The sequence below is a fragment of the Symphodus melops genome, assembly GCF_947650265.1.
Source record: "Symphodus melops genome assembly, chromosome: 18".
Lineage (NCBI taxonomy): Eukaryota > Metazoa > Chordata > Actinopteri > Labriformes > Labridae > Symphodus > Symphodus melops.
Genome location: NC_136708.1, coordinates 9,885,912 through 9,909,701, shown reverse-complemented (window position 1 = coordinate 9,909,701; position 23,790 = coordinate 9,885,912). Strand labels below are relative to the sequence as shown.

Sequence of the window (23,790 nt, the reverse complement as noted above, 5' to 3'; positions counted from 1 at the left end):
TTTCCTGGTGCCTTGTATGCATGCACAAACAGCTGTAGACAAGCATTTAGGCTTCTTTTCTTTAATGGTCCTGAAGGATAGTCACATTTAAAACTAATTTTCTTCAGAATCAGAAATAAGCTACTTTCCTCAACAGTAGGATACACCGTTGTAAATAACACCCCCCCTACCCCTCCACCCCACCCTTGGGCCTGCACAGTAAATCTGTCATTTGCATGCTCGACTCAGTATCTATGGCGACCCTGATATTACAGGGCTGGTTTATGGAAAAGATAATGAATAAGGGGAATTTTGTCTGGTCAAATACGTGGCCAACGTTTCCATTTACTTTGAAAAAACAGTGTAACTCTGACCGCAGACCTATAATCTTTAAACATGGTTATGATAAAATAAAAAATAAAAAGTAATTAGTAGCAGTCGTGTGTTTTCTTATCACACCAACAGCTGCATCTCGATGTCATGCAACTGATAAGCAGCCAGCCAGCCGCTGTGACGCGGCGTGGAGGGGCGGGGTTAGAGATGGGGTGAATGGCACGTTGAAAGGGGCGGGGAGCTACAAAAAAAAATTACTACATCCACCCTTTCTGCCTCCGCATCCTTTCAGTTTTCAAACCACACTACGAGACAACGCCGGTATCGTTGGACGTTTTTTCCACCCCTCAGAAGTAATTGGAAGATTTGTTTGATAGTTTTTTTTTTAGGTTTTTGTGTTAAATTGAGCAGAGAAAACGAGCCACACTGCTATGGCAAAAGGAGAGGGCGGTGAACAATACTCCAACGCCAGTTTATTGAATAAACCGGTCAACTCGGATGGCATCAAACTCGCCAGAAAGGTATGTTCATTATGTTTCAGCGATCGTTTCCCATGTACACCAAGCCACCAGACAGTCCTGGGCGAGGCTGCTCTTTAGAAGAGTGTGTGTGTTTCATACATTTAGGTGTGTGTGTGTGTGTGTTTCACACATGATTTGAATGAACTGAGCATACCGGTTATTTAAAATGTTAAATGAATGCGTCACGGTGAGCAGGGCGCGAAGAGGCTCATTGGGGCATTTTTACACTGAAGTCGACCCCAAAATGTCTTCATAGTGCCATTAAATGGTTAAAATCACTGAAGTCGTAATCTCATCTGAATACTTCGAGATATTCTCCATATCGTTTATATTATACAGAGCATACTATGGCTTTCTGGCGAGGTTAATATAGTTTATTTTTTTGTTTGAACACTGTAATGATTGAGGTTTATATGATTACACCCTGCACACAGAGCTACATTTAAATCTTTACTTCAACGTCCGTTTCATGCTAACGTATTTTATAAATAAATAATGTAGACATGCTACAGTGTTATCTCATTTGCACAACGATCTGCCTCTGATTTATTAGAGTGTTTTGCTGATTTAAATAAAAAAAAAATCGCAGTCACATTGAAAACGAGAGTCCATTTAAAGGCTTTTGAATGTCGGATATAGACAGTGATTTGGATCAACGTCTGACAAACCTCATCGTTTTATATGGTGAGGTAGTGCTGCGTTCAGGGACTCATAGGAAAACAAGCTAAATATAAATAAACTACCATTTTTAAACCGTGTGGCACAGCCCGATGCCATTTTAATCGTTATCGTTACCAACATTTTCCAAAACAACAAGATATTTCTTGGTCAAATTCTCGGTTTTTGTCTTTAGTTTTAGTACATCACAGTATTTTAATGTTTGAAGCAATAAATGAAGTAGTACCCAGAGAAGCTGAATCAACCTTCTCCAATTTTACTGTCCCGTTTTTTTATGCAGTCTGACCTTTATTAATTGTTCATTGTTAAAGATTATTTCCACTTAATTTGGTATTTCGAGTGAGTTTTTTATGAGGACATTTCCCACAACCTCCGTGAATGCAGCAGGAAGCGCCCACCAAGGCGACGTGTCACACGCGGAGGAAGCAAGCGCGTGGATACCCTAAAATGCCTTCACATAATTACAGTTTTTTCTGTTTCTGTTTCACCTGTTCTCATTACAACGTCAAATAAAAACGTTTGCTGTCCATAAACTCAAATGCACACGTATTGTCAAGCATGTTACCAGTCTGCTGTGGCAGCACATCATTGCGGGTCAACGCTAAATCTCCTGGCTAGCCTGTAGTAGAGCTGTTAGCCATCCTCATCAGATACCCGGAGCTACAGAGGCTAGTATTAATACATTTGATGGGTTATGCAAAGATGAGTAACCTAACTGGTTTCCTCTGGAATATTTTTAGGAGAGCAGCGTTTTACCTGAAAACATTTTTCCATCCCAGTCTGTACTCTCACTGCAATGATATTTTAAAACAAGGAGGAGCACTATATGCACAGTCATAAACATACAGGTACAACAGGTGTACAAAGACAACAGCAGCTGACAGTGAAACTGTTGCATTGCTCACTCTCCGTTCCCATGCAGTTGTGTTGATGGGTAACATGCGTCACATGGCTTGGTCAAGTCTCGTCCTCGACATCTTGCATTCACTTCCATGGAGACCTGACCCAAATCACTCTGTAGTACACGTGTTGATCTGCCAACCATTGTGTTCAATCTCTCTAAAGTCTCAACAATGCTCTGTGTGTCTTTAAGGAGCAGGTTTCCGTTTTCAGCCGCAGAGAATTTAGTCACCTAAACAAAAGCTGGTTGGGTGTATCAACAAGAAAGATGGTTGTTGATGGTCATTCAGTAACATAAATTTTTTTGTGTTGTGTGTCTGTTTTCTTTTCACACATATCCGTGACTTACAGTTTCCATAAGCTGATGATGTTGTTTGACACATCTCTACCTTTTTTTAGTGAGACTAAAAAATGTAGCCTTTTCCAAATCAAACTCTGGGAATGTGATTGGTCGGACAGAAGGGTGTGTTTCCAGCCCTCAGTGAGCAGAGCATTGTTCAAACTGGCAGGCATCACTCTTCATGTTAACACATTTCAGAGTTCTCTTCCCCCGGCTTGTGTTGTGTGTGTGTGTGACACCATGGAGAAGTGGAGATGTCCCGGCACTAATATGATTTACAGTTCTTTAAAATGCGTCGTTTCGAAGCTGTCTGATGAGGACATCATCATAGGGAAGAAAATAGGGAAGAATGAGAGTTCTTGTTAGAAAACCAAGCGGCTCTTGTTACCCAGTGAGCATCTGTGACGTCTGCCAAAACACACAGCCAGATAGTAAGCTTTTGGAAATGTGAACTCTTAGCTCTTATAATTAATACCACATTCTTCATAAGACCTTTAAAGTGAGTCCTTGTTTAAATGGGACGATTGTCAGAAAGTTGATTCTGAAAATTGGGGGAACGACAGGTTAAAGATTGAAAAGGAAATCGTGTTATCCACGAGACTGAGTGTCACAGCGGCCACTCCTTTATGATGTGCCTGCAGGATTGAAGTCGATGCTATTTGTTAGACTTTATTTTCTACTGTTCATCCAGTTTTTCTTGGTTGGGCGTTACGATTGATATCATGGAGAAATAAAAATGATTAACTGTGTTTCTCTCTCTCTCTCTCTCTCTCTCTCTCTTTTCTTTCTTCTTTCCAGCAAGAGCACAAGAATAGGTTATCAATTTGCAGCAAGCTCTGCTATGCGATTGGTGGAGCCCCCTACCAGATCACAGGATGTGCCTTGGGATTTTTCCTGCAGATCTATCTTCTGGATGTAGCTCAGGTGAGTTGGTTAGGATTACTTAAAACAATTTCACCTGTCCAGACATTTCTAAGCACAGACCTAAATATAGCCAACCTGCCAGCCTTTAAGGACAACCTTTCCCAGGAATTAGAACACACTGTACCGCTGTCTCCTCTGTACTCTGTGTCCCTGCACAGTATTTGGCCTGCCATTTACAGACTGAAGACAAGTCGCTGAACTTGAACCTTGCTGTGCCCTCGAGTCACCTCACATAATGGCACACACAGGACTTCGTGAACGGCAAAGCTTGAAAACAAAGGAGGCTGTTATCGTGGAAAAATGAAGAGGTCGAACAAGTTTCCATAACTGACTCCATGATGGGGCTCAGCTGTATCAAAAGGCTTACAGGGAGAAATGTTGGAAGGGGGCCGGGTGTATCACGTTGAGGAGGGGCTCGCTTTAATGGACTCTGACACTAATCTGATGGTTATGCCAACATGGAGTGTAAGTCAACAGCTTCCCAGGGGTCGAGCTTTGTCCGGCGACAAAGATGGCAAATTAAGGCTCTATTGGCCGACGCAGCGTGGCGCTGATTGTACAGTCAGGAGTCAGGCATTCATCGTGCCTGGCTTCCAGTCAGGCTCGTCTCCTCTCCACCAGAGCTGGATGAACGGCGGACTGGGCCTGGGTCTGCCAAGTGACTCCTCCACTGTTTCACTTCATCCCTGCTAACTGCTGCCCATTGGACTTTAGATTCCAAACGAGTCAATAACTAAACAGTGCTATTCAGTCTGAGGTCGTGTTTTTAAAGCACCGCCTCCTCCTCCAAATGTCTTAATGGTAGGCTGCACAGGACGTTGTGTTGGCAACATTAACTCGTCTGATGTTTTTTTTTTTTTTTTTGGCGTGTCAATAATTCCCCACTTTATTTTGCGTGAGTTTAACTTAACTGAACTTCTTTTCGCTTTTTTTTTTTCCTTCACACAAGCGTGCAGCTAAGTACTTTAGGTAGTCTGACCCGTTTTTGAAGTCTCAATCTTTTCTTTCCAGCTGGACCCTTTCTACGCCTCCATCATCTTGTTTGTGGGCCGAGCATGGGACGCGGTGACAGACCCCACGGTGGGCTTCCTGGTCTCCAGAAGTCCATGGACCCGCTTTGGACGCATGCTACCCTGGTAAGTTAAACTCACAGCTCAACAAGCCCCAGTCAGATGCGATCAGTTTGGATTTATTCGACATCATTTAAAACCTTTTTTTTTTTTTTTTAAGCAGATGTGGGTTTGTTGTATCTGCTGACCCTCCTCCTGCTGTCATATTGAACTCTCTGTCTGACTGTTTCCGTGATCTCGCTGATGAAGCCCAGTTATGTCATTGACGCTCTTGTCACATTTGCTGAAAGCTCAATGGTGGTGGTGGTTGGGCTGCTGTCAGCCTTGTGAGAGGAAGTCGTCCAACCAGAACTTACTCTACATGTGTCAGTGTATGGGGGCGGGGCTTTATGTGTTTGAATTCTCCCATCCTCTGGGAGGGGTTACTGTGGGTCATGCTGATGCAATTACTGCCGCACCACTTGCTCATGGCCACCACATGCCTCCATGTGTCCATTTAAAGGACCCCCCCCTCCCCCTTTTTTGTTTCCTTTTTTCCAAACGGGATCAGTAAAGCCAAGCTGTGAAGGCCGGCGTCTTTCTTTTTCTTTTTCTTTCTTTTTTTTTTTCTGAACAAACACGGGGAGATTGTGAAGGGGATGATCTCACACATTTCTCACAGCGTGGCCTTCCCTTTTCTCATGGCATTGACACATTTAACTCCTGCCTGCTACAGACTCTCAGCGAGCACGCTAATGTAGCATGCCGCTACATGATATTTTGATAACGATCCCTTTTTTAAAACATGATAACCGTGAAGGAAGTAAATTACCAGTAGACATAAATACATTATTATTATATTATTTGGCACTGAAGCCAAAAAGAACATTAAATTGCTGCCTCACACTTTTGTTTGCGGGTGGCGGTCAGGCTCGAGAGAGTGTGACTCCTCAAATTCTTCAGGCCTTATTTGTGGGAAGGTTACTGAGCCCTTTTCTTTTTTAGCTTAGATGTCCGCTCCCCCAAACCCCTGCCTCTCTTCTACACGGGTATCTTTCAACCTGTACAATTTAATTCAGAATATCGGACACCCAACAAACTGTGGCCCCTGCACTGTTGAATAAGAACCCCGTCGGACGTCTTCAGTTTATAATTAACACAGTGTAGGGTGTCCGTGGGAGCTGCCGGTTGAAGACGCAGAAGATATTTAAGAGCTACTGTCCCTTCTCTATTTTGAAACATGCTGACATTCGATGGAAGCCCAGGCAAGAAGGTGACGAGGTCGAGGCTGTTTAATGAGCACCGCTGGGAGAGGCTCAGCCCACTGTCCCACCAGCTCACTCACTCGCTCTCCCGAGATGAACCTGTGTTTCAAGTGGCTCAGTCCCGAAGGTCTCACTTGGTCCACACATCAGATTCCCCCTGAGCTGGGCGCTGTCCCTGGGTGCTGCCCCTGGGTGCTGCCCCTGGGTGCAAATACAAATACAACACCTGCATAATTGATTTTAACATACCAAAGCTTGAGTTTCCTGTTCAGCTGGCACTTCCTGAAAGGGACAAGTCGGTTTATTGGAACGACATCAAGTGATGGCGGTGAAACATTTAGATCTTTTCTCGTGTTTAGAGAATTGTGGACTGAGGGGGATATTGAGAGTGCGAATGACGTGCAGGGATAGGCATCGATCGGCAGTTCGGACTTGAACCCCGGACACTTCTGCTCTGTAAAAATAGGGCCCGAGCGACCACTGGGCCATCAGTGTCCCTGAAGATGGATGTCGTTTAAGCACCTTTCATTCCTCGCACACATGACTAACGAATCAGCTGGATGATATTTCTTTACATTTTAAGAAGAGTGGGTCAGGCCCTTACAGAGCCAGGTCCATCTCCTCCATCTGTGGGTTGGAGGCGAGTGGAGGACAGGATGCAGGACCGATCGGCACGTTCACTCCCATTACGGTCGGTTCAGACGCAGTGATGTGAGGAAACGAGTGCCTGAGTGCAGGGCTGGGCTGGGCGCAGCACAGACGCAGACGAGAGCTGCTCCATCTTAAAGGCTCCCTGTGTGAAGAGAGAGGAGGGGGGAGGGGAGAGAGGAATCAGGCTGGCTTGTCATTGGTCCATCCCACAACACACCACATGTGTGAGCCAATGGTGTGTGAGCCCTCGGCTGTGAAGGCCCTGGCACGCTTTTTTTTTTTTTTTTTTTTTTTTTTTTTTTTAAACACTGGCTGAGGAATCCGGGAGGTTACTAGAGTTCAGGGTGAAGAGCAGGGAGGAGTGTCATGCTGATGCTGCAGAGCTACTGAGGGACTCTGAAGTGACACCCTGCAGGCTGCTCCTTAAACATGAAGTGAAATACTTGGATTTGGACACCGATCTGGAGTTTATACATCCAACGTCAGAAATGCATTTTGCCTTCCTATGCTTCCTCTTATGAAGTCATATAGTGACAGTTCAGATTGAGCCCGGTGACAAAAACGGCCCAAAACATAGATTTAACATATTTGTGTTTGTCCTTATAAAAAGCAGCTCTCGGTGAATTCGAAGCAGACTCAAAGCTGTTCCCTTCTTCGTTAACTCGAGATGGGATCGTCCCGCCTGATTCAGCACGTCTATTTCAGATATGATTCCTGTTCGTGCGCCAGGCTCGTCCTCACATGGTGTACTGTACACAGTGCCTGTGCCGCTCCTGTAAATACAGTGCAAGTCTGGGCTTACAGAAGGGGAAACAAGCTGAGAAAGATGTGAGGGGGGAAAAGTTGCTTTTTAGAAACTCGGAGGTGGGGGGAGGGGGGAGGGGGGATTGAAGTTAAAGTCCAGAGGAATACCAGGCAGATCTGAGAAGGCGTTTTCATTTGGCACGGAGGAAATCGGTTACAAAAGAAAGCATTCCTTTTTTAGTGTGCCGTGATGATCCCCAGATAAAGCACCTGCTCAAACTTGCTTACCGCTCCCACACTGATTTTGACATCCAGTGTTCAGCTAACACGCAGGAGAGGCTGCGCTCGTCTCCCCGTCTGTGAGTTGGCCTCAGGTCATCACATAGAGCCCGCAGTCGAGCTTCTGACAAACAGCATTTTGACATGGTCAGCTGATGTACTCCTTTTTATTTGTATATCACACAGAGGCATGCTGTTGCTTTTAGTCAGATGGGGTGTGTGTGTGTGTATGACCTCATGCTGATCAGATGAATCAGCGGATGTAAAGTGATGCTCTCTTCCACTTAGGAAAGATGTGATTGGAGAGTGTTGATCGGACCATAGGAAGAAGGAAACGTGTAGGAAATGACCAAAGAGGGGTTCTTTCAAATGACATCATGGGGTGTTTGCGTGCTGAGGAAGGGGATGTGTTTACAAAAAGTGAAAGGACACTTTTAAATATTTGTTTGGATTATTTCTCTCGCATCGTTGTTGTGCTAAAGAATGTGTTTGATCAGTGAGGGCTGCTGTTTCACTCTGCAGCACTTGCTCAGCCTCCCTGGAGTCCTGGATCCCGTTTTTTCCATCCACTAATTTTGCCGTTTGTCTCTTCTCTCTCCCCTCTTCCCTCCCGCGTCTGAAGGATCCTACTCTCAACCCCTCTGGCTGTGCTTTCCTACTTCCTCATATGGTTCGTTCCGCCCTTTGAGGACGGCAAAGTCATCTGGTACCTTTTCTTCTACTGCATGTTCCAGACGATGCAGACTGTGAGTACACACACACACACACACACACACACACACACACACACACACACACACACACACACACACACACACACACACACACACACACACACACACACACACACACACACACACACACACACACACACACACACACACACACACACACACAAAAGCCTATGACCTTATTGTACAATCCTGAAGGAGATGAAATGTTTCTAAAGTTTCATCAGTGAAGTAGCCTTCATTGTCACGTGTTTAAACTAATTATGACAAAGAGAAGTTTTATTTCCACGCTGTATAAAGATACAATACTGTAAAAAAAAGACTCCTTGAACTTCACTAAACCGGAAATAATCCACTTGTAGAAAAAGATGACCCTCTGTGTGAACTGATTTCTTGCTCAGTGGAGATGAGCCCACCTGATTTTAATCCTTCATGTTTAGTAGGCTTTGACTGCTTTTGATGCAAGACCCCGACTTTAACAGACATGAAAGACTTTTTTTTTTTTTTTTTTATCATCGGATGAACACCAAGTGAAACTAAGAGCTGCAATCTGTCCTCTCTTCCAGTGCTTCCATGTGCCGTACTCTGCGCTCACCATGTTCATCAGCTCCGAGCAGAAAGAAAGAGACTCGGCCACAGCATACAGTGAGTGTTATAGGCAGCAAAGTCATGTGTGATTTTTTTATTTTTTTATTATTATTTTATTATTATTTATTTTTCTAAGCCAATATCCAATCTGATGTCTTACCTCCTTCACTGCTAAATCTTCCCCGTGTGTCTCCTCCTCCTCAGGGATGACGGTGGAGGTTCTGGGCACTGTGGTTGGTACGGCCATCCAGGGACAGATAGTTGGTATGGCGAATGCTCCCTGCCTCCCGGGCCCCTGGGACATCGTGGCAGAACTGAGCAACGGCACACAGTCTGCTGGACTCAACAGCTCAGAGCCGGTCATTTCACTCGAACACACCGTGAGTTCCTGTTGTTGTTGTTGTTGTTGTTGTTGTTGTTTTTGTTTTTACAGATACCGGTCAGTTACATATATACAATAAAATGAAAACGCTTGCTCACAGTTGGCTCTTTTTCTTTTTCATCGCTTCTTAACAGAGAACCGCCTACATGATTTCCTCTGGTATCATCTGCGCGGTCTACGTCCTCTGTGCTGTTGTTCTGTTCTTCGGTGTGCGAGAGAAAAAAGGTGAGGCACCAATCTGCCAAGTCAGACCGTCTGCGTCCTTCACATTACATGAAGTTTTTCCCTCCTCTGATGGCCTTGAAGCGAAAGCAAAAAAGTTTTAAAAACTCCAGCATTTAGTTTTTTTTTTTTTTTTTTTTTTTTTCAAAACCAAATATTTTTTCATGATACCTTTTCTTTGCCTGTGTGATTCGTTTTAATTTACGGCTTCTGGTCACTCTTAAACACGCCCGTCATCAGCTCCACTCCCTGTTTAGATCAGCTTCTTTAATGTGATGTTTCCGCCCTGGTCCAATGAGGACGCTCGGTTGTAGAGTGATGACACGATGGTGTGACTGTGGGCCGACGGAGCAAGATGAAAGAGAAGCCTTGTGACCGAGTGGAGGATGAACCTGAAAGACCTTTTGTTTTGAAAAATAGAAACGGAAAAAACATGCTCCTGTGAAAGTGCTTATGAATGATGTATGTCATCATATTTGAAACTCCATGTTTTGTCTTCTTCCAGAATCGTGTCGTCCCAGATCAGAGCCCATGGCTTTCTTCGAGGGGATAAAGCTGGTGATGGGACACGGGCCGTACGCCAAACTCGTCATGGTCTTCCTCTTTACCTCGCTGGCTTTTATGGTAGGTTAAAGAGGAGCGGCGCCTTTCCCTTTTTCCCTTCATGTGAACGTTGGAGGTTTCCACCTTGTTTTTCTTCGCGCCCAGCCTGAGTTGACTCTCGCGCCCGGCTCACAGCGGCTTTTGTTGTTTGTTTGGCCAGAGACACTTTGACTTGACTGAGCCTCTTTGCTTCTCCCTGCAGCTCCTGGAGGGAAACTTTGCCCTTTTCTGCAGCTCCACACTGGGCTTCAGAAACGACTTCCAGAACATTCTGCTGGTCATCATGGTAAGTACGCACACACTCACACACACATATATATACACAAAGGTGGCATTTACAGTCACCCAGACCGATAGGTGCACTGTCTCCATAGCAGTGACAGAACATGAAACCTTAATCAGCCCATTTGTGTTGGAATAAGTTCGACCATTAGCAGACAAAAGCGTCTCTCCCAGGGAGAACACATAAACTATCTTCAGTCACAAAGCTGCTCTGTTCTCGCTTCGAGAGCAGTGTCTCCTGGCTGCACATTTCATCCATGTGTCTGCTCTCAGCGCTCCGCCTGAATGCCATCCCATTCCCACAGACGCTAAATCAGCCACATCCATTTATCTCTCTCCAACCCCTCTGGGGATTCAAAAATCTCCTCAAATCTCCGAATCCCCCCTCAGACGCTGACAGGTATTAGAGCTCATTAATCTGTAGGTGTGTGTGTGTGTGTGCGCGCACCCGCCCGACTGTACAGTGTGAGAGAGTACAGGTTACAGAGGTTGGAAAGATTACTCGCTTTGATCCTTTGCTTTATGGAGAGGATTACGGAACCAAGGCGATAACCTTTTGTTAAAGTACATTAATTTTAGCGAAATGAATTATTGCAGCGTGAGCTTTCACAGAAACTGCACCTTGTGAAGTTACCCATGACCCCCGCGCCCCTCCGCCACTATAATCCCAGGAGATGTCAGGCTAATACACGGAGATGAGATCTTATTAGGAGAAAGATGTTTAGAAGAAATGAGAGAGAGAGAGAGAGAGAGACCTAAATGATCCATACCTTTTTTTTTTTTTTTTACAAGAGGTGTTGTGATTTATTTTGGGGCCTTTTATTGAGGGACAGGAGAGTGAGAAACCAGACAGAAGGGCGAAATGACGTGCGAAGAAGCCACAGGCGGCACCCATGAAGCCGTCTTCAAAGGTAGAATGTTTCATGTTCAGCGATGCACTGACTTTTTTTTAGTTTTGGTCTCTGAACTATGAAGATCAAAACTCGGTTTGTGGTTTGGCAAGAAAGTTGTGACTCGCACGTGGCTTTTTAAAAAAAAAAACATTTTAACGCCACACTATGATGTCGTCTTTTAAACTCAAACGTTTTGAACGGGAAGTTTCACTGTCGTCGTGGTAAACCACATGAAAACAGAGGACTGTGCAGCGTTTTGTTTTGGTGTTGGAAAAAAAACCGGGGAAATGACAGTCGCGCCAGTGCTTTGTATTATCTACTTCTTATTCAAACATGGAGGGTTCAGAGGCCAAACAGGTCTGTGCGCGCCTCTGTTGAAGCTATATTGTTTTCCATCCTCGTGTTGTGTACAGCTAATACGAGAGGTCAAATGTGCAACACCACTTTTTCTGCCTCATTCCATCCCAGGCCGGACTATTTTGAGAATGAATCAAATGCCATGCGTCTTTGATGTTACATAAAAATGACACTTTCATGGCTCTTTCATTGTTGCACGGCTATTCTGTTGACTCGTTTCAAAAGTCCTCTTGTTAAATTTCCTGGATAATATTTGTGTATTGCTGACAGGATTTAAAATGTTTTTTTCTTTTCTTTTTCCTCAGCTCTCTGCTACCCTGGCAATCCCCTTCTGGCAGTGGTTTCTGACTCGCTTTGGGAAGAAGACAGCAGTTTACACTGGCACCTTGGTAAGGCCAAAGATTCCAGCCAAACACAACTTTTAAGTCGTGTGAAGTGTGAAGGACCTGACAGGACCTCAGTAAATTCCCGTTCTAAAGTCTTCTTGTGGGTTTCTGTTCTCCCTGTAGGCCGTGGTTCCCTTCATGATCCTGGTTGTGTGTCTGAAGAGTAACCTGATTGTCACCTACATTGTCTCGTTCGCGGCTGGGGTCGGAGTGGCTGCAGCCTTCCTGCTGCCCTGGTAAGACCTCCGCTTGAACCTTTTGTCATGTGTTTTTTTTTTTTTAATGCTCAGGTATGCAACTATTTGGTTTAACCAATCATGCGTCTCTTTTGTTTTTGTATTTTTAGGTCCATGCTGCCTGATGTTGTTGATGATTTCCAAGTGCAGAACCCCGACTCCACCGGCCACGAAGCTCTCTTCTACTCATTCTACGTCTTCTTCACTAAGTTTGCCTCTGGAGTCTCCCTGGGTATCTCCACCCTCAGTCTAGAGTACGTACTAGCTTAAACACACGCATGCACACAGATGGTCTATTTTGGAAAGTCCGAAAAGGTTTTGTAGGTGTTGCATTGACTTTATTGTGACACAATAAAAGAAAATCAGGGTTAAGCCAAATCTCTTAGAACCTAAATCCTACATCTAAGAAAGGAATTCCTTTTTCTTTCATGAGTGTAAGTACAGTAAGGCTGTAGCGCGTGCATGCTCATGCACGCTTCACATGACTGACTTTACAGCAGTGCTGGCTTTTGATCAACCATTTTGCTCCACATAAGATCTTGGCTGCACTGACATGCATTGCTATGGCAGATGTTTGCCTGGATATTAGAGCCTGCATTGCAGGAGAATATAAAGTACTGGGCCTATCATTTGTTTAACTATGGTTTTTTTGTTTTTTTTCCCCCTCCAGCTTTGCGGGATACATCAGTAGAGGCTGCACTCAACCACAGGCAGTGGATCTTACCTTAAAACTGTTGGTCTCCGCCGCCCCTGTAGCCCTCATCATAATCGGCCTGGGCATTTTGTATTCGTATCCAATCGACGAGGAGAGGAGGCAAGGCAACAGAAAACTGCTCCAGGAACAGAGGTAGGGATGTGGAAGGAATGTTTCTTTCTTCACTTGTGTTTGTCCATGAAACGAATCTCTGACCTTTTTTTTTTTTTTTTTTTTTTTTTCTCGCAGGGAAAACGAAGCAGGTTCAGAAACAGACTCGACAGAACTGACCATTATGATCTAGCACTGTTTTTAGAGACTCACAAACCAATCGAGTGATCGATCGGCGTTTTTGCACTTGGCGGGACCAACAGATCTGGACCTGATGGATCATGTGAACACTGCGTTGTCCAATCACAATGCTGCCGTTTCAAGTCAATGAATTTGACTTCAGAACTATTTTCTGGCATGAAATTCACTCTACTGAGTTTTTTCAGTCTGAAATCAAAAGCCTTATGTTTTGAAAAAAGATTATACTTTTGAGTACTTCTGGATTTTTTAAAATTCTTTTTTCAAGGTTGAACTTTTGAACTCGGTTGAAAAAGGCACAAGAGCATTAAAATTAGAAGCACCTCTTGTCAGTGCTGCCATTCTTGATGCTACTTGCTGAAGCCAAACTGATTCCATCCTACATACCACAGTGAACATTAATGACCTTGAACACTGCGCTAAAATCAACTTTATAGTTGTGCGATGTGAGCATTGTGAGAAACTTGAACAAACAGTGATACCGCCTTAATGTCAGCCTCTTTTTGGGGTTGTAAATTCAAAACGTACAAACCTGTGCCAGTCATTTGGTCTTTAGTCATTGTTGTGCATTTTGAAAAATCTAAATGTTTTCTGGAATTGTATTATTAAGCCTCACGCAAAACAGTCAGCTGGTGCGTTTCCATCTTTCCCCATCACACTGGTGTTTTTTATTTATTTTTTTTTCGTCTTTCTCCAAGGAAGCCAAGATAATGTGATGTCTGAACTTTTGGCTGCACAGCAACAGCTTTGCTCTGAAGGGCTTTTTTTCACTTCCCTACCAAAGTAACAAAACCACTACTATAGAAGAGACAGTTGGTTGCACACGTAACTGCAATGGTTATCCAACTACGTTATTTACAATATCATACTTAAAAGTCAGCTACTGATCACAGGAAATCCCTTTGACATGCTTTAATTTCCTTAATATTGATAAAACGGTGACTAGAACAGGTACTAATCTAATTATCTCACTATTTAAATATTTATTAGATTTGATTTTACTGTTTTTGAATTCATGTGAAAGTCTTGCTTTTTTGCCATATTTATATCTAGTTTAGGCCTGTATGGTCTTGGCTTAGAGGTGTCAATATAAAAAAAATGGGCACTCACATTTTGAAAGAATCACACGCTTTTTAATGCATGTTTCCATCCTTGCCGTCTTTGCTCCATATGCATTCAAAAAGGGAAGCACATACTTGTGAATAAAAGATAACTGGAAGTGGGGAAGTGAACTTGTTGCAGTCCCCCTTGGACGTATTGTTTATTTTTGTGTATGTTTATTGAAGGAACAAGGATTCTTTGCGATCATCTCAATCCCTGTCATGAAAGTGTGGATTGACATATTTCATATCCATTGATATGGAAATGTGTATATACGGTCATATGTTATACATACTCTTACATCTTTGACATGTTGTTTCTGACAACTGGTTTGCCGATGTGAATATTGTTCATATTTACTTTACATGTTTTGTTTTTTTCTCCATAAAGATACTCTACATGATTACATGGTGCCATTTTCATCCACTAAGCTTGTGTAAAAGTGTTTGTCTAAGCGTTTGCTCTTGTCAGTATACATCCCTCATGACTCTTGAGGCTGTAGCCAAATGTGTGAGCTTTAATCCCACAGGAACACACAGAAGCCTTGTGTACATGCCTCCTGTTTATATGTATATATTGTATGTAAACTTGTACATATCTTTGATATTTGTGGCTGCAAGTGAAATAAACCTGTTACACTGTACTCCAGTTATTTAAGAAAAGAGATTGAGCAATGATTGTTAATAAATACTAATAAGTGTACTGTGAATGAGGTGTCTGCATTTCTTCTGGAGACCACTTTAACATACCATCACTTGAGCCAGCCTACACAAGATCAAACATGATGCAGCCATATGAAATCCAAACACCTCTGTCAACTGTGTAATAAGCATAAACACAATGGTTTCAGATATGTGAAAGGATTCTAGTTTACATAATGAACAAAATATAGAAAAAAAGAAAGTGACCCGTTGTTGGGCTCACATGGCTTTGACATCTTTTCCAAATATGTAAAGGATACATTAAACATTTATCTAATGACATTTAGGCCCTACATATCAAACATCCCTCACTGTCATAGACATCTTTAATTATAACAAGCAGCCTTACTGCTTACTGTTGCGTTCACTGGGTTATTGATGGAAAACTACTGCCATCTAGTGCCAGGGTTTTGTCCTGTTTTTGTAAAAGATTGATATGCACTTTTAAAAATATGGACACTATTTCCAATTAGGTTTTTTTCTGTTTTAAAGCAGTTAGTGCTTCATAGAAAAATCCAATTTCAATCCCTGATAAGAAATATTAAACAATACAAATAATAATGAATTGAGGTGTTATAGGTTTGCCATCGTATTAGTTTTCTGAATTATTAGACTGTATATAAAGCTATTAATGTTAATGGGAGCACATTTTCCCAATGATTTTGCACAATGATAATGATATAGAATTTTTTTTATTATTAATGTTATTTTTAATTATAGCCTTTATATTCTGAAATTGTTTCATTGTTTTTACAGTATAGTTTATATGTGTCGTGGTTTTTCTTGGAATTAAAAACATTAAATAAACAGCTTTAAAAAATGTAATTCAATGATGTAAAAATCCCTGTAAATGAGATCAAATTAAAAGAAACGTATCTGTTTTAATTTGAAGGATGAACTCCTAAAGCGGAAGTGTTAGCCCTGTTAGCCTGCTGTAAGCGTTAAGCACTACTTCACAACAAATTGTCGCTGTTTTCCCACCAATGTCCGCCATAAAAGAAAGGAAATAACATCGACGTCAGCCTGACGAGCCAATAACGTAAAGCATTGTATTTTGTCAGGTTTATGGACTTGTGAAACATTTAATTTCACCGCTCGTCTGTCATGGCTGCTGCTAACCCTCCAGGACCGGGCTTTCAAAACAAGACACGGGTGGCCATCCTGGCGGAGCTGGACAAAGAGAAGAGGCGGCTGCTGCAGAGCCAATCCATGAACAGTCCCGGAGCCAACATCCCTCTGTCGTCCAGGTCCAACGTGAAGGAGGCGAGAGACAGCGCGGAGCAGCAGCACATCGCCGCCCAGCAGAAGGCCGCCCTGCAGCACGCGCACGTCCACTCGTCCGGCTTCTTCATCACTCAGGACTCCTCGTTTGGGAACCTCATCCTCCCGGTGCTGCCCCGACTGGAGCCAGACCCTTGACTCTAAAACTCCACTCGACACGTCTGGTCCATGTCTTTGAAACACATGAACATCACAAAAAACTTTTTGCTTAAATTTTTTTTAATGTTTGCTCTCTTTGTCCTTCAGTCAGTTCACAAAAATCTCTCCTACAAAATAAAACACGACACTTGACTGTATCAGCAGCGACGTTTTCTCACAGGGAACTTTGTAATGAAGAAGACCTCCACCTGTCCACAGTTGAACACAAAGACCATTAAGTGACAGCCTATCATAACACATTTAATACACACTAATAATCACAGTGTGGTGTGATGATGGTTTGGGAGATGTGATTTAGGGAGTCATCATTACCCGAAAGTTTAAAAGAAGAAAAAGAGGAAAGAAAGAAATAACTTTGTTGTGAAAATAAAAACAAACTTTTAGTAAACTTAATGCCTGTATGATGAATTTATTCCTCTAAAAAAACACCAGACAGGCTTGAATTTAAGACAAACTGTAAACCCAAGACAGTCTTCAGAGCTCAATGTAAAAAGATATTTTTTTCCATTTGTAATAGCTTCATAATGTGCTTTACTTTGCATACTATGGCCTGTATTTGTGATGAATGGCATTCATAATGTATCAACCCTGTTTTTGTTGTTGCTTTCTGCTTATCTTAGTGAATGATTTAACCTTATGTCTAAATAATGAAACACCATGTTTTTTAAAGTGTTGTGTTTTGGGTGAAGTTAAAGGAAACAGAAGGTGACTGTATAATGAAGAGTGCAGTGACATTTTATCTTCTCTTCAAGTTAAAACTTCATCTTTTACCTTCACTTTGTATTCATGTTTCTGATGTAATCTTTTATACATTTTAATCTTATTATTTGTTTGTCATTTTCTAAACTTTTCTATTATTTTTTTAATTTCTTCAAATGTATATTTTCTACTTGTACAGCCTTTTCAGATCTGTTGTTTCTATCTAATCCATCATTTGCATTTATTCTAGTTTATTTTCTGATTAAAATGTTCTTCTTGTCCTTTTATATAAAAAAAACATCACTCAATGTTGGGCCTGATTCTTGTCTTATTCCTCAGTTCCTGCTTTTGAGTTGTCACTCAAAGCAAAATATCTGTTTCAAAAAGGTGCTATATAATAACCGTTGTTGTTATTATTTGTCTGACAAAGTTTAGAAACTGGCTGCCACAAACAAGGAGGCAGAGTTTTGCTTGAATCGTTATCAAACGCTCTGCACTCAATTGCTTTTCCCTGAATCATGACGTGAGTCGATAGCAGAGCTGACGCAACACACTGACAGGTCCACCGGCATCTCTCACCCACGTCTCACTGTGTGAAGACAGGCTTAAAGGTAAGTCCGATACACAGCACGTATGGTAGACTAACATCTCTGCCAAAACGCTGAACATGTAGGAAACAAACCTGATCGAGAAACAGCCTGGAGCTAGCTCACTGTAGCTGCACATGGCTCTGAGGCTAGTTAGCTTAGCTTCATAGCTCTGATCAGGGGGGATTCATTGATTCATCAGCGTCAGGTGAAATGTGCCGTGGTGCTGGTCAGTGTTTGCTCCTGTTATCTTCGTGTTTCTGAAAGATTTATGAAGTTAGAGGGCTGTACACAGTCCTGATCCTTGTTTTTCAAGGATCCATTCTTTCCTTGTTTCAGATTTACAGATTTACTCATGGACGCTTGAAAAAATGAAATCCAGCTGCTGACATTAAATCTATCTGTCTTTCATCCCCAGTGAGATTTCCCTGCGCCATGGCAGACCAGCTGAGTCCGGATGAAAAGTTCCAGCTCATCACCAGGAACCTTCAGGTACACACACACACACACACACACACACACACACTGTATAACGTTTTCCAGTAGCTGACATCCAGTAGCCTTCAAATATATATATGTGTGTGTGTGTGTGTGTGTGTGTGTTGCAGGAGGTCCTGGGGGAGGAGAAGATGAAGCAAGTTCTGAAGGAGAGAGAGCTGAAGGTGTACTGGGGCACGGCAACAACTGGCAAACCTCACGTCGCTTACTTCGTCCCCATGTCAAAGATCGCAGACTTCCTCAAGGCCGGCTGTGAGGTGGGTGGAGAGTCGAGGACATTTTGTCTTTAGTAAATGAATTAAGGTTGGTATGTATGTACCGTACTGTTCATGCAAAATGAACCCTCTCCCTTAGGTCACGATCCTGTTTGCAGACTTACATGCCTACCTCGACAACATGAAGGCCCCCTGGGAGCTGCTGGAGCTCAGGGTGAAGTATTACGAGCAGGTCATTAAGGCCATGTTGGAGAGTCTTGGTGTTCCTCTGGATAAACTCAAGTTTGTCAAAGGAACTGACTACCAGCTCAGCAGGTGAGATGTTTGTGCTGATGTTTCTCACTGACTGTCTCAACATCAACTTTTTCAAGCGAACGGTTTTCTGGTCCATAAGTGAACTAACCCCTCCCATCTATTTTGTCTTTTTTTTTTTTTTATGTCAGAGAGTACACTCTGGATGTGTACCGTCTATCCTCCATGGTCACTGAGCACGACGCTAAGAAGGCTGGAGCTGAGGTGGTCAAACAGGTGGAGCATCCTCTGCTGAGTGGTCTGCTCTACCCTGGACTGCAGGTAACAACACTGCTCTAAGCGGAGTAAAATGATCCTGGTACTCCTCAGAACTCGACTGATATTATTTATTTAACAGCTAAATCTGAGGCTGAGGCTCTATGTCCAGCTGGTCTTTTTTTTTCCCGGGCAGAAAAGTGCTGGCTGTGCGCTCCGGGATTCTTGTATGAAGCACTGCACGTTTGTCCTGTTCCTATGGCAACAGTCTGTTGACAACGCCTGCTGCGTTACCAACACACCTCCGTTACTTTTTACCGCATGTTTTTCATTTTATTTTAGACACAGAGCAAAGAGGATGAGGTGACGAGACGTGTTTCGACACACGGCAAAGCTAACAGGGAATAGCATTACATTTGGAAAATGGCGCTGGTGCGGTCAGCAGCGCTTTTCTGAAAGTGAAACTCATGTCTGCTTGAACACTCAGAGCGGCTGCACAAAAAAAAAAAAAAAAAAAGGGCCAAGTGCTCAGAAAAAGAAGGGGCCACAAACGCTCTCTACCCATCAGAAACAACTTAAGAAAGATGCGAGTGCTGAGGAGTAAACACTGAAATAAAGTTCTGTTATGTCCCTGAATAACACTGTGAGGGTGAATCTTTGAATTTCAAAGTGTTTTTCAACGAGCGTCCTGTAAAGGGTTAACCATCTGCTGGAGATCTGCTACTACACGTCGATTTGATTTTGCATCCTAAAAGTCGTTGCTCTGTGTTCTCAGGCTCTGGATGAGGAGTACCTCAAGGTGGACGCCCAGTTTGGAGGTGTTGACCAGAGGAAGATTTTCACTCTCGCAGAGAAGGTACCTTCTCCGTCCAATCTTTGAGGACGTCTCGGCAAAAAATCAAACTGCACATCGTGACGAACAAACAAATTCCATGATCCACTTTTCATGTGTGTAAAACGTATGAACTGCTGCCTTTCATTCGCCCACAGTACTTGCCGTCTCTTGGTTATGCGAAGCGCGCCCATCTGATGAACCCGATGGTACCCGGACTGACCGGCGCAAAGATGAGCTCCTCAGAAGAGGTAAAGCGCAAATATTCATCAAGACAGCGAATCGACATTTTAAACAGCAATGCTCATCTTCAGTAACGGTTCGATTTTTTTTTTTTTTTTTTGCCGCAGGAGTCTAAGATCGATCTGTTGGACTCCAAAGAAGACGTGAAGAAGAAGCTGAAGAAGGCTTTCTGTGAGCCCGGCAACATCCAGAACAACGGAGTCCTCTCCTTTGTCAGATATGTGCTCTTCCCTCTGCGCGGAGGTAGACACTCCTCCTCTCGATTATCCGTCATTTTCCTGACTGCAGGGTTTTCCTCCAGTCATATAAAGAATAGAAAACAAGTGTTTCATTACAGGTCTTGTGTTTCAGAGTTTTGCATCAAAAGAGATGCCAAGTGGGGTGGAGACAGAATCTACACGGTGTTCGAAGAGGTGGAGAAGGACTTTGCTGAGGAGGTGAACTATGTTTGGATCATGAGAATAATGAAAGGGGAATCTCCCTGTCACGTCCCGGTCTCACCACCAGTCATTCTTGACTTTTGTCAGGTCATCCACCCCGGGGACCTGAAGGCGTCGGTGGAACTCGCGCTAAACCAACTCCTGGAGCCGATCAGAAAGAAGTTCGAGTCTCCTGAGCTCCGAAAACTCACCAACTCTGCCTACCCCGGCCCCTCAAAGACGAGTCAGTATTTTACCCACCGTCCCCTGGGGGTCCCAATATCCTCTGACATCATTTTTAGTCTATTCCTCCAATCATAGAGGTGTGACGAGTTTAGTGTAAAAGCCGATTTGTGTGGAGAACTGTCTTCATCAGAGTGTGTGTGTGTGTGTGTGTGTGTGTTGGTATATTTAGAAGGAGCAGGAAAGGGTGCCAACAAGGCGGCAGGAGGAGGAGGAGAGGATGATGAGCTGGCCCCCTCCAGAATCGACATCAGAGTGGGCAAGATCCTCAGTGTAGAGAAGGTAAGACATCGAGAGTTTCACTTGATAACTGTTCACCCGATTTTTTTTTTTAGTGTCGTCGTCAAGACCACGCTAACCGAGACCAAGACAATTTCCACGTACGTGCACGCCGCGGTCCGTCACTACCCCGCCGTCTGCTGCCACTCGAGTCAGTGATCGCAGCGGTATTTCTCTGCAGCGTGCCTGCAGCGCCGCTACGCTCTGCTCCATTTTCAAAATACGCCGCGAGTCTATTTTCACCCGTCAACCCCCGGACAGGAAGTCAAAGAGCGTCCTCTCAGTTTCAACATAAAACAACACCGTCGTATTTCTCCTCACGTAACATTCCATCGAAAAAACACCTTCAGAAAGACAAAGCCACACGTTTGCACGTTTTCTCTTTAGTCCCTCATGCTCCTGTGATGTGTGTGTGTGTGTACAGCTGCTCATGGCCGGTCACGGTCCAGAGTCAGATCCAGTTGGGCAGGGCGCTTCAAAACCCTCGATACAGAGTCAAGACCAAGACCGTACATTTAATTGATAAACCATAAACAAAATAAAAAGAGATGTGAAAACAAGCCAGGTCTCTGCACTTTTGTTTGACGAGAAATGAGACGACTAGATTGGAGGTTTTTGTAAACGTCTGACGTCACCTGTAGACATTTCCAGAGGCAAAACCTTCAGTGACCCAACAGACGGCTGTGTATAGACGCAGCCGTCTTCGTAGCTTCTGCTTAGTGTGTCACTCACTTAGACCGTAACACCAGGGAAGGTTCTGGATGTAAACTCAAGTTATTAGTTGTTTTAAGGAAGGGGCGTTTTAAAACTTGTGAAAATAGTAAAGTGGTGGTCTTGAGTTAGAAATCAGGAGTCTACCCAGTCTGAGACCGAGGACAGGCAGAGTCCAAGACGAGAACAAGTGAAAGAGAGACAGCTCTTGAGATCAAAACAACAAAACACTAACCTGATCGGTTTCTTCTTCATAGTCCACCTGTGTTAAAGCCTTCTGCCTCTCTCTCCACATTCTTATTTTATTATTATTATTTTTTTTTGAAGCACCCTGATGCCGAGTCGCTGTACCTGGAGAAGATTGACGTGGGAGAGCCTGAGCCAAGGACAGTAGTGAGCGGGCTGGTAGCCTATGTATCACAGGAGGACTTACAGGACAGGATGGTGTTGGTTCTTTGCAATCTGAAACCCCAGAAGATGCGAGGAATCGAGTCTCAGGCCATGCTGCTGTGTGCCTCTATGTGAGTGTTGGTTATGTCTTCATCAGTTCACCTGTTACGCATGTTTTTTTTTGTGTGTTTTTTTTGACAAATTGTTATATCTCATTTGTTGGTTAGTGAGGGCGAACCCAGGAGAGTGGAACCTCTGGACCCTCCAGAGGGCTCATCGCCAGGAGAACAGGTCTTTGTGGAGGGATATGAGAAGGGCAAAGCAGACGACAGACTCAACCCAAAGAAGAAAGTGTGGGAGAAACTACAGGTACACGTCATTTAGATTCTACTGTGACTCTTTTAATACAATGAAGTCTTTCTTCTGTGGCTGGACCGAGCACATGGACTTAATAACAATATTCTCCCTGCGTCTCTTCAGGTTGACCTGAACATCTCGGGCGAGTGTGTCGCTCAGTGGAAAGACAGGCAGCTGATGACCAAACTAGGACAGATCACATGTAAGACACTCAAAGGAGGCAACATCAGTTAGGTATCCATCCGTTACACTCACCACTGAAGCAAACAAAAAAAAAAAAAACCCTCTCATCAACAAATCGTCATGGCAACAATGGTCACGCTTCACATGGATGTCTTCTTGAGCAATGATGGAACATCGATGCCGAAACCCTCAAACACTTTCTCAGACCTGTCTTCAAATTTCCCAGAAAAGTACAAGTGATGTTTAACAAACATGATGTAAATAATTTACCCATGATTCATTTCTTCCTCTTTTAACAGAAGTTGTAAGGTGTTGCTAAGACACCTATACATAAAGATATAATAAGACAGACTTTCTACACAAGATATGTACTCAGAGAATGGAGGTTGACCCTGGAAATGTTGCAGTACTGGTTTTCCATTCCTGGGAGAGTCTCAGGTGAGAGAAGGGATTGATCAGTGTGTCTTTAGTCCTTCAGGTTCAAATCAAACTGTGTCGCCTTGATCGTTCATGTAAGGGAAGTGGCAAATCTGCAAACCTAATAAAAATGACTGGTTTAATGTTCAACAGGCATCAGATGTAAATAAAAGTCATGTCATGTTCTGTAAGAGAACAATGAACTGTCATACTATCAAATAATTCATATCACTCAAATGAAATAAAAACTGTCTGGAATCTGTCGTCTGCACAAATACATTTTGTCTTAGGTGAGTTATTGTGACGTGTAATAAAAACAAAGTGAAACGTATATTTGTAATACACTTACATTTTATTTATAGAAGTAACAACTGTACAGAATTCTTTATCATTATCAAGATAACGGTTTTTGACCCATTATGAAGAGTCGGTCAAATTCACTCGCCAACAATTTTGTTAGGGGAAAGCATATTGTGCAACAAGTCATTAGCTTGATTTTTATAAAACAAGTTTTCAGATACAGAGCATTTAAAATAAGCCCTGATCACTCACTAAATCTTCTCCAGTGTATCAAATCACTCAGGGCCACATTTCAAACCCAAAGCCCTAAACGTGTTTCCAG

At 43.2% G+C, this 23,790-nt stretch overlaps 3 protein-coding genes across 3 annotated transcripts; all 3 read left to right on the top strand.

The window, feature by feature from the left end:
• The first annotated feature begins 522 nt into the window (after window positions 1-522).
• On the top strand, window positions 523-15,156 carry mfsd2ab (MFSD2 lysolipid transporter A, lysophospholipid b). The gene is made up of 14 exons (XM_079367352.1): window positions 523-833; window positions 3,550-3,675; window positions 4,687-4,811; window positions 8,286-8,409; window positions 8,961-9,039; window positions 9,187-9,362; window positions 9,499-9,589; window positions 10,092-10,210; window positions 10,392-10,475; window positions 12,027-12,110; window positions 12,231-12,343; window positions 12,454-12,597; window positions 13,014-13,190; window positions 13,287-15,156. Exons 1-14 carry the CDS (start codon window positions 744-746, stop codon window positions 13,339-13,341), a joined length of 1,587 nt encoding a protein of 528 aa, XP_079223478.1. The 5' UTR covers window positions 523-743; the 3' UTR covers window positions 13,342-15,156.
• Window positions 15,157-15,853: 697 nt separating this feature from the next.
• On the top strand, window positions 15,854-17,257 carry LOC306838934 (SOSS complex subunit C-like). The gene has a single exon (XM_079367357.1). It carries the CDS (start codon window positions 16,253-16,255, stop codon window positions 16,565-16,567), a length of 315 nt encoding a protein of 104 aa, XP_079223483.1. The 5' UTR covers window positions 15,854-16,252; the 3' UTR covers window positions 16,568-17,257.
• Window positions 17,258-17,765: 508 nt separating this feature from the next.
• On the top strand, window positions 17,766-23,445 carry yars1 (tyrosyl-tRNA synthetase 1). The gene is made up of 14 exons (XM_079367351.1): window positions 17,766-17,898; window positions 18,293-18,366; window positions 18,483-18,629; window positions 18,727-18,902; window positions 19,031-19,160; window positions 19,870-19,950; window positions 20,085-20,177; window positions 20,277-20,412; window positions 20,521-20,606; window positions 20,697-20,832; window positions 21,004-21,113; window positions 22,149-22,342; window positions 22,439-22,580; window positions 22,692-23,445. Exons 2-14 carry the CDS (start codon window positions 18,310-18,312, stop codon window positions 22,800-22,802), a joined length of 1,599 nt encoding a protein of 532 aa, XP_079223477.1. The 5' UTR covers window positions 17,766-17,898; window positions 18,293-18,309; the 3' UTR covers window positions 22,803-23,445.
• The last annotated feature ends 345 nt before the right edge of the window (window positions 23,446-23,790 follow it).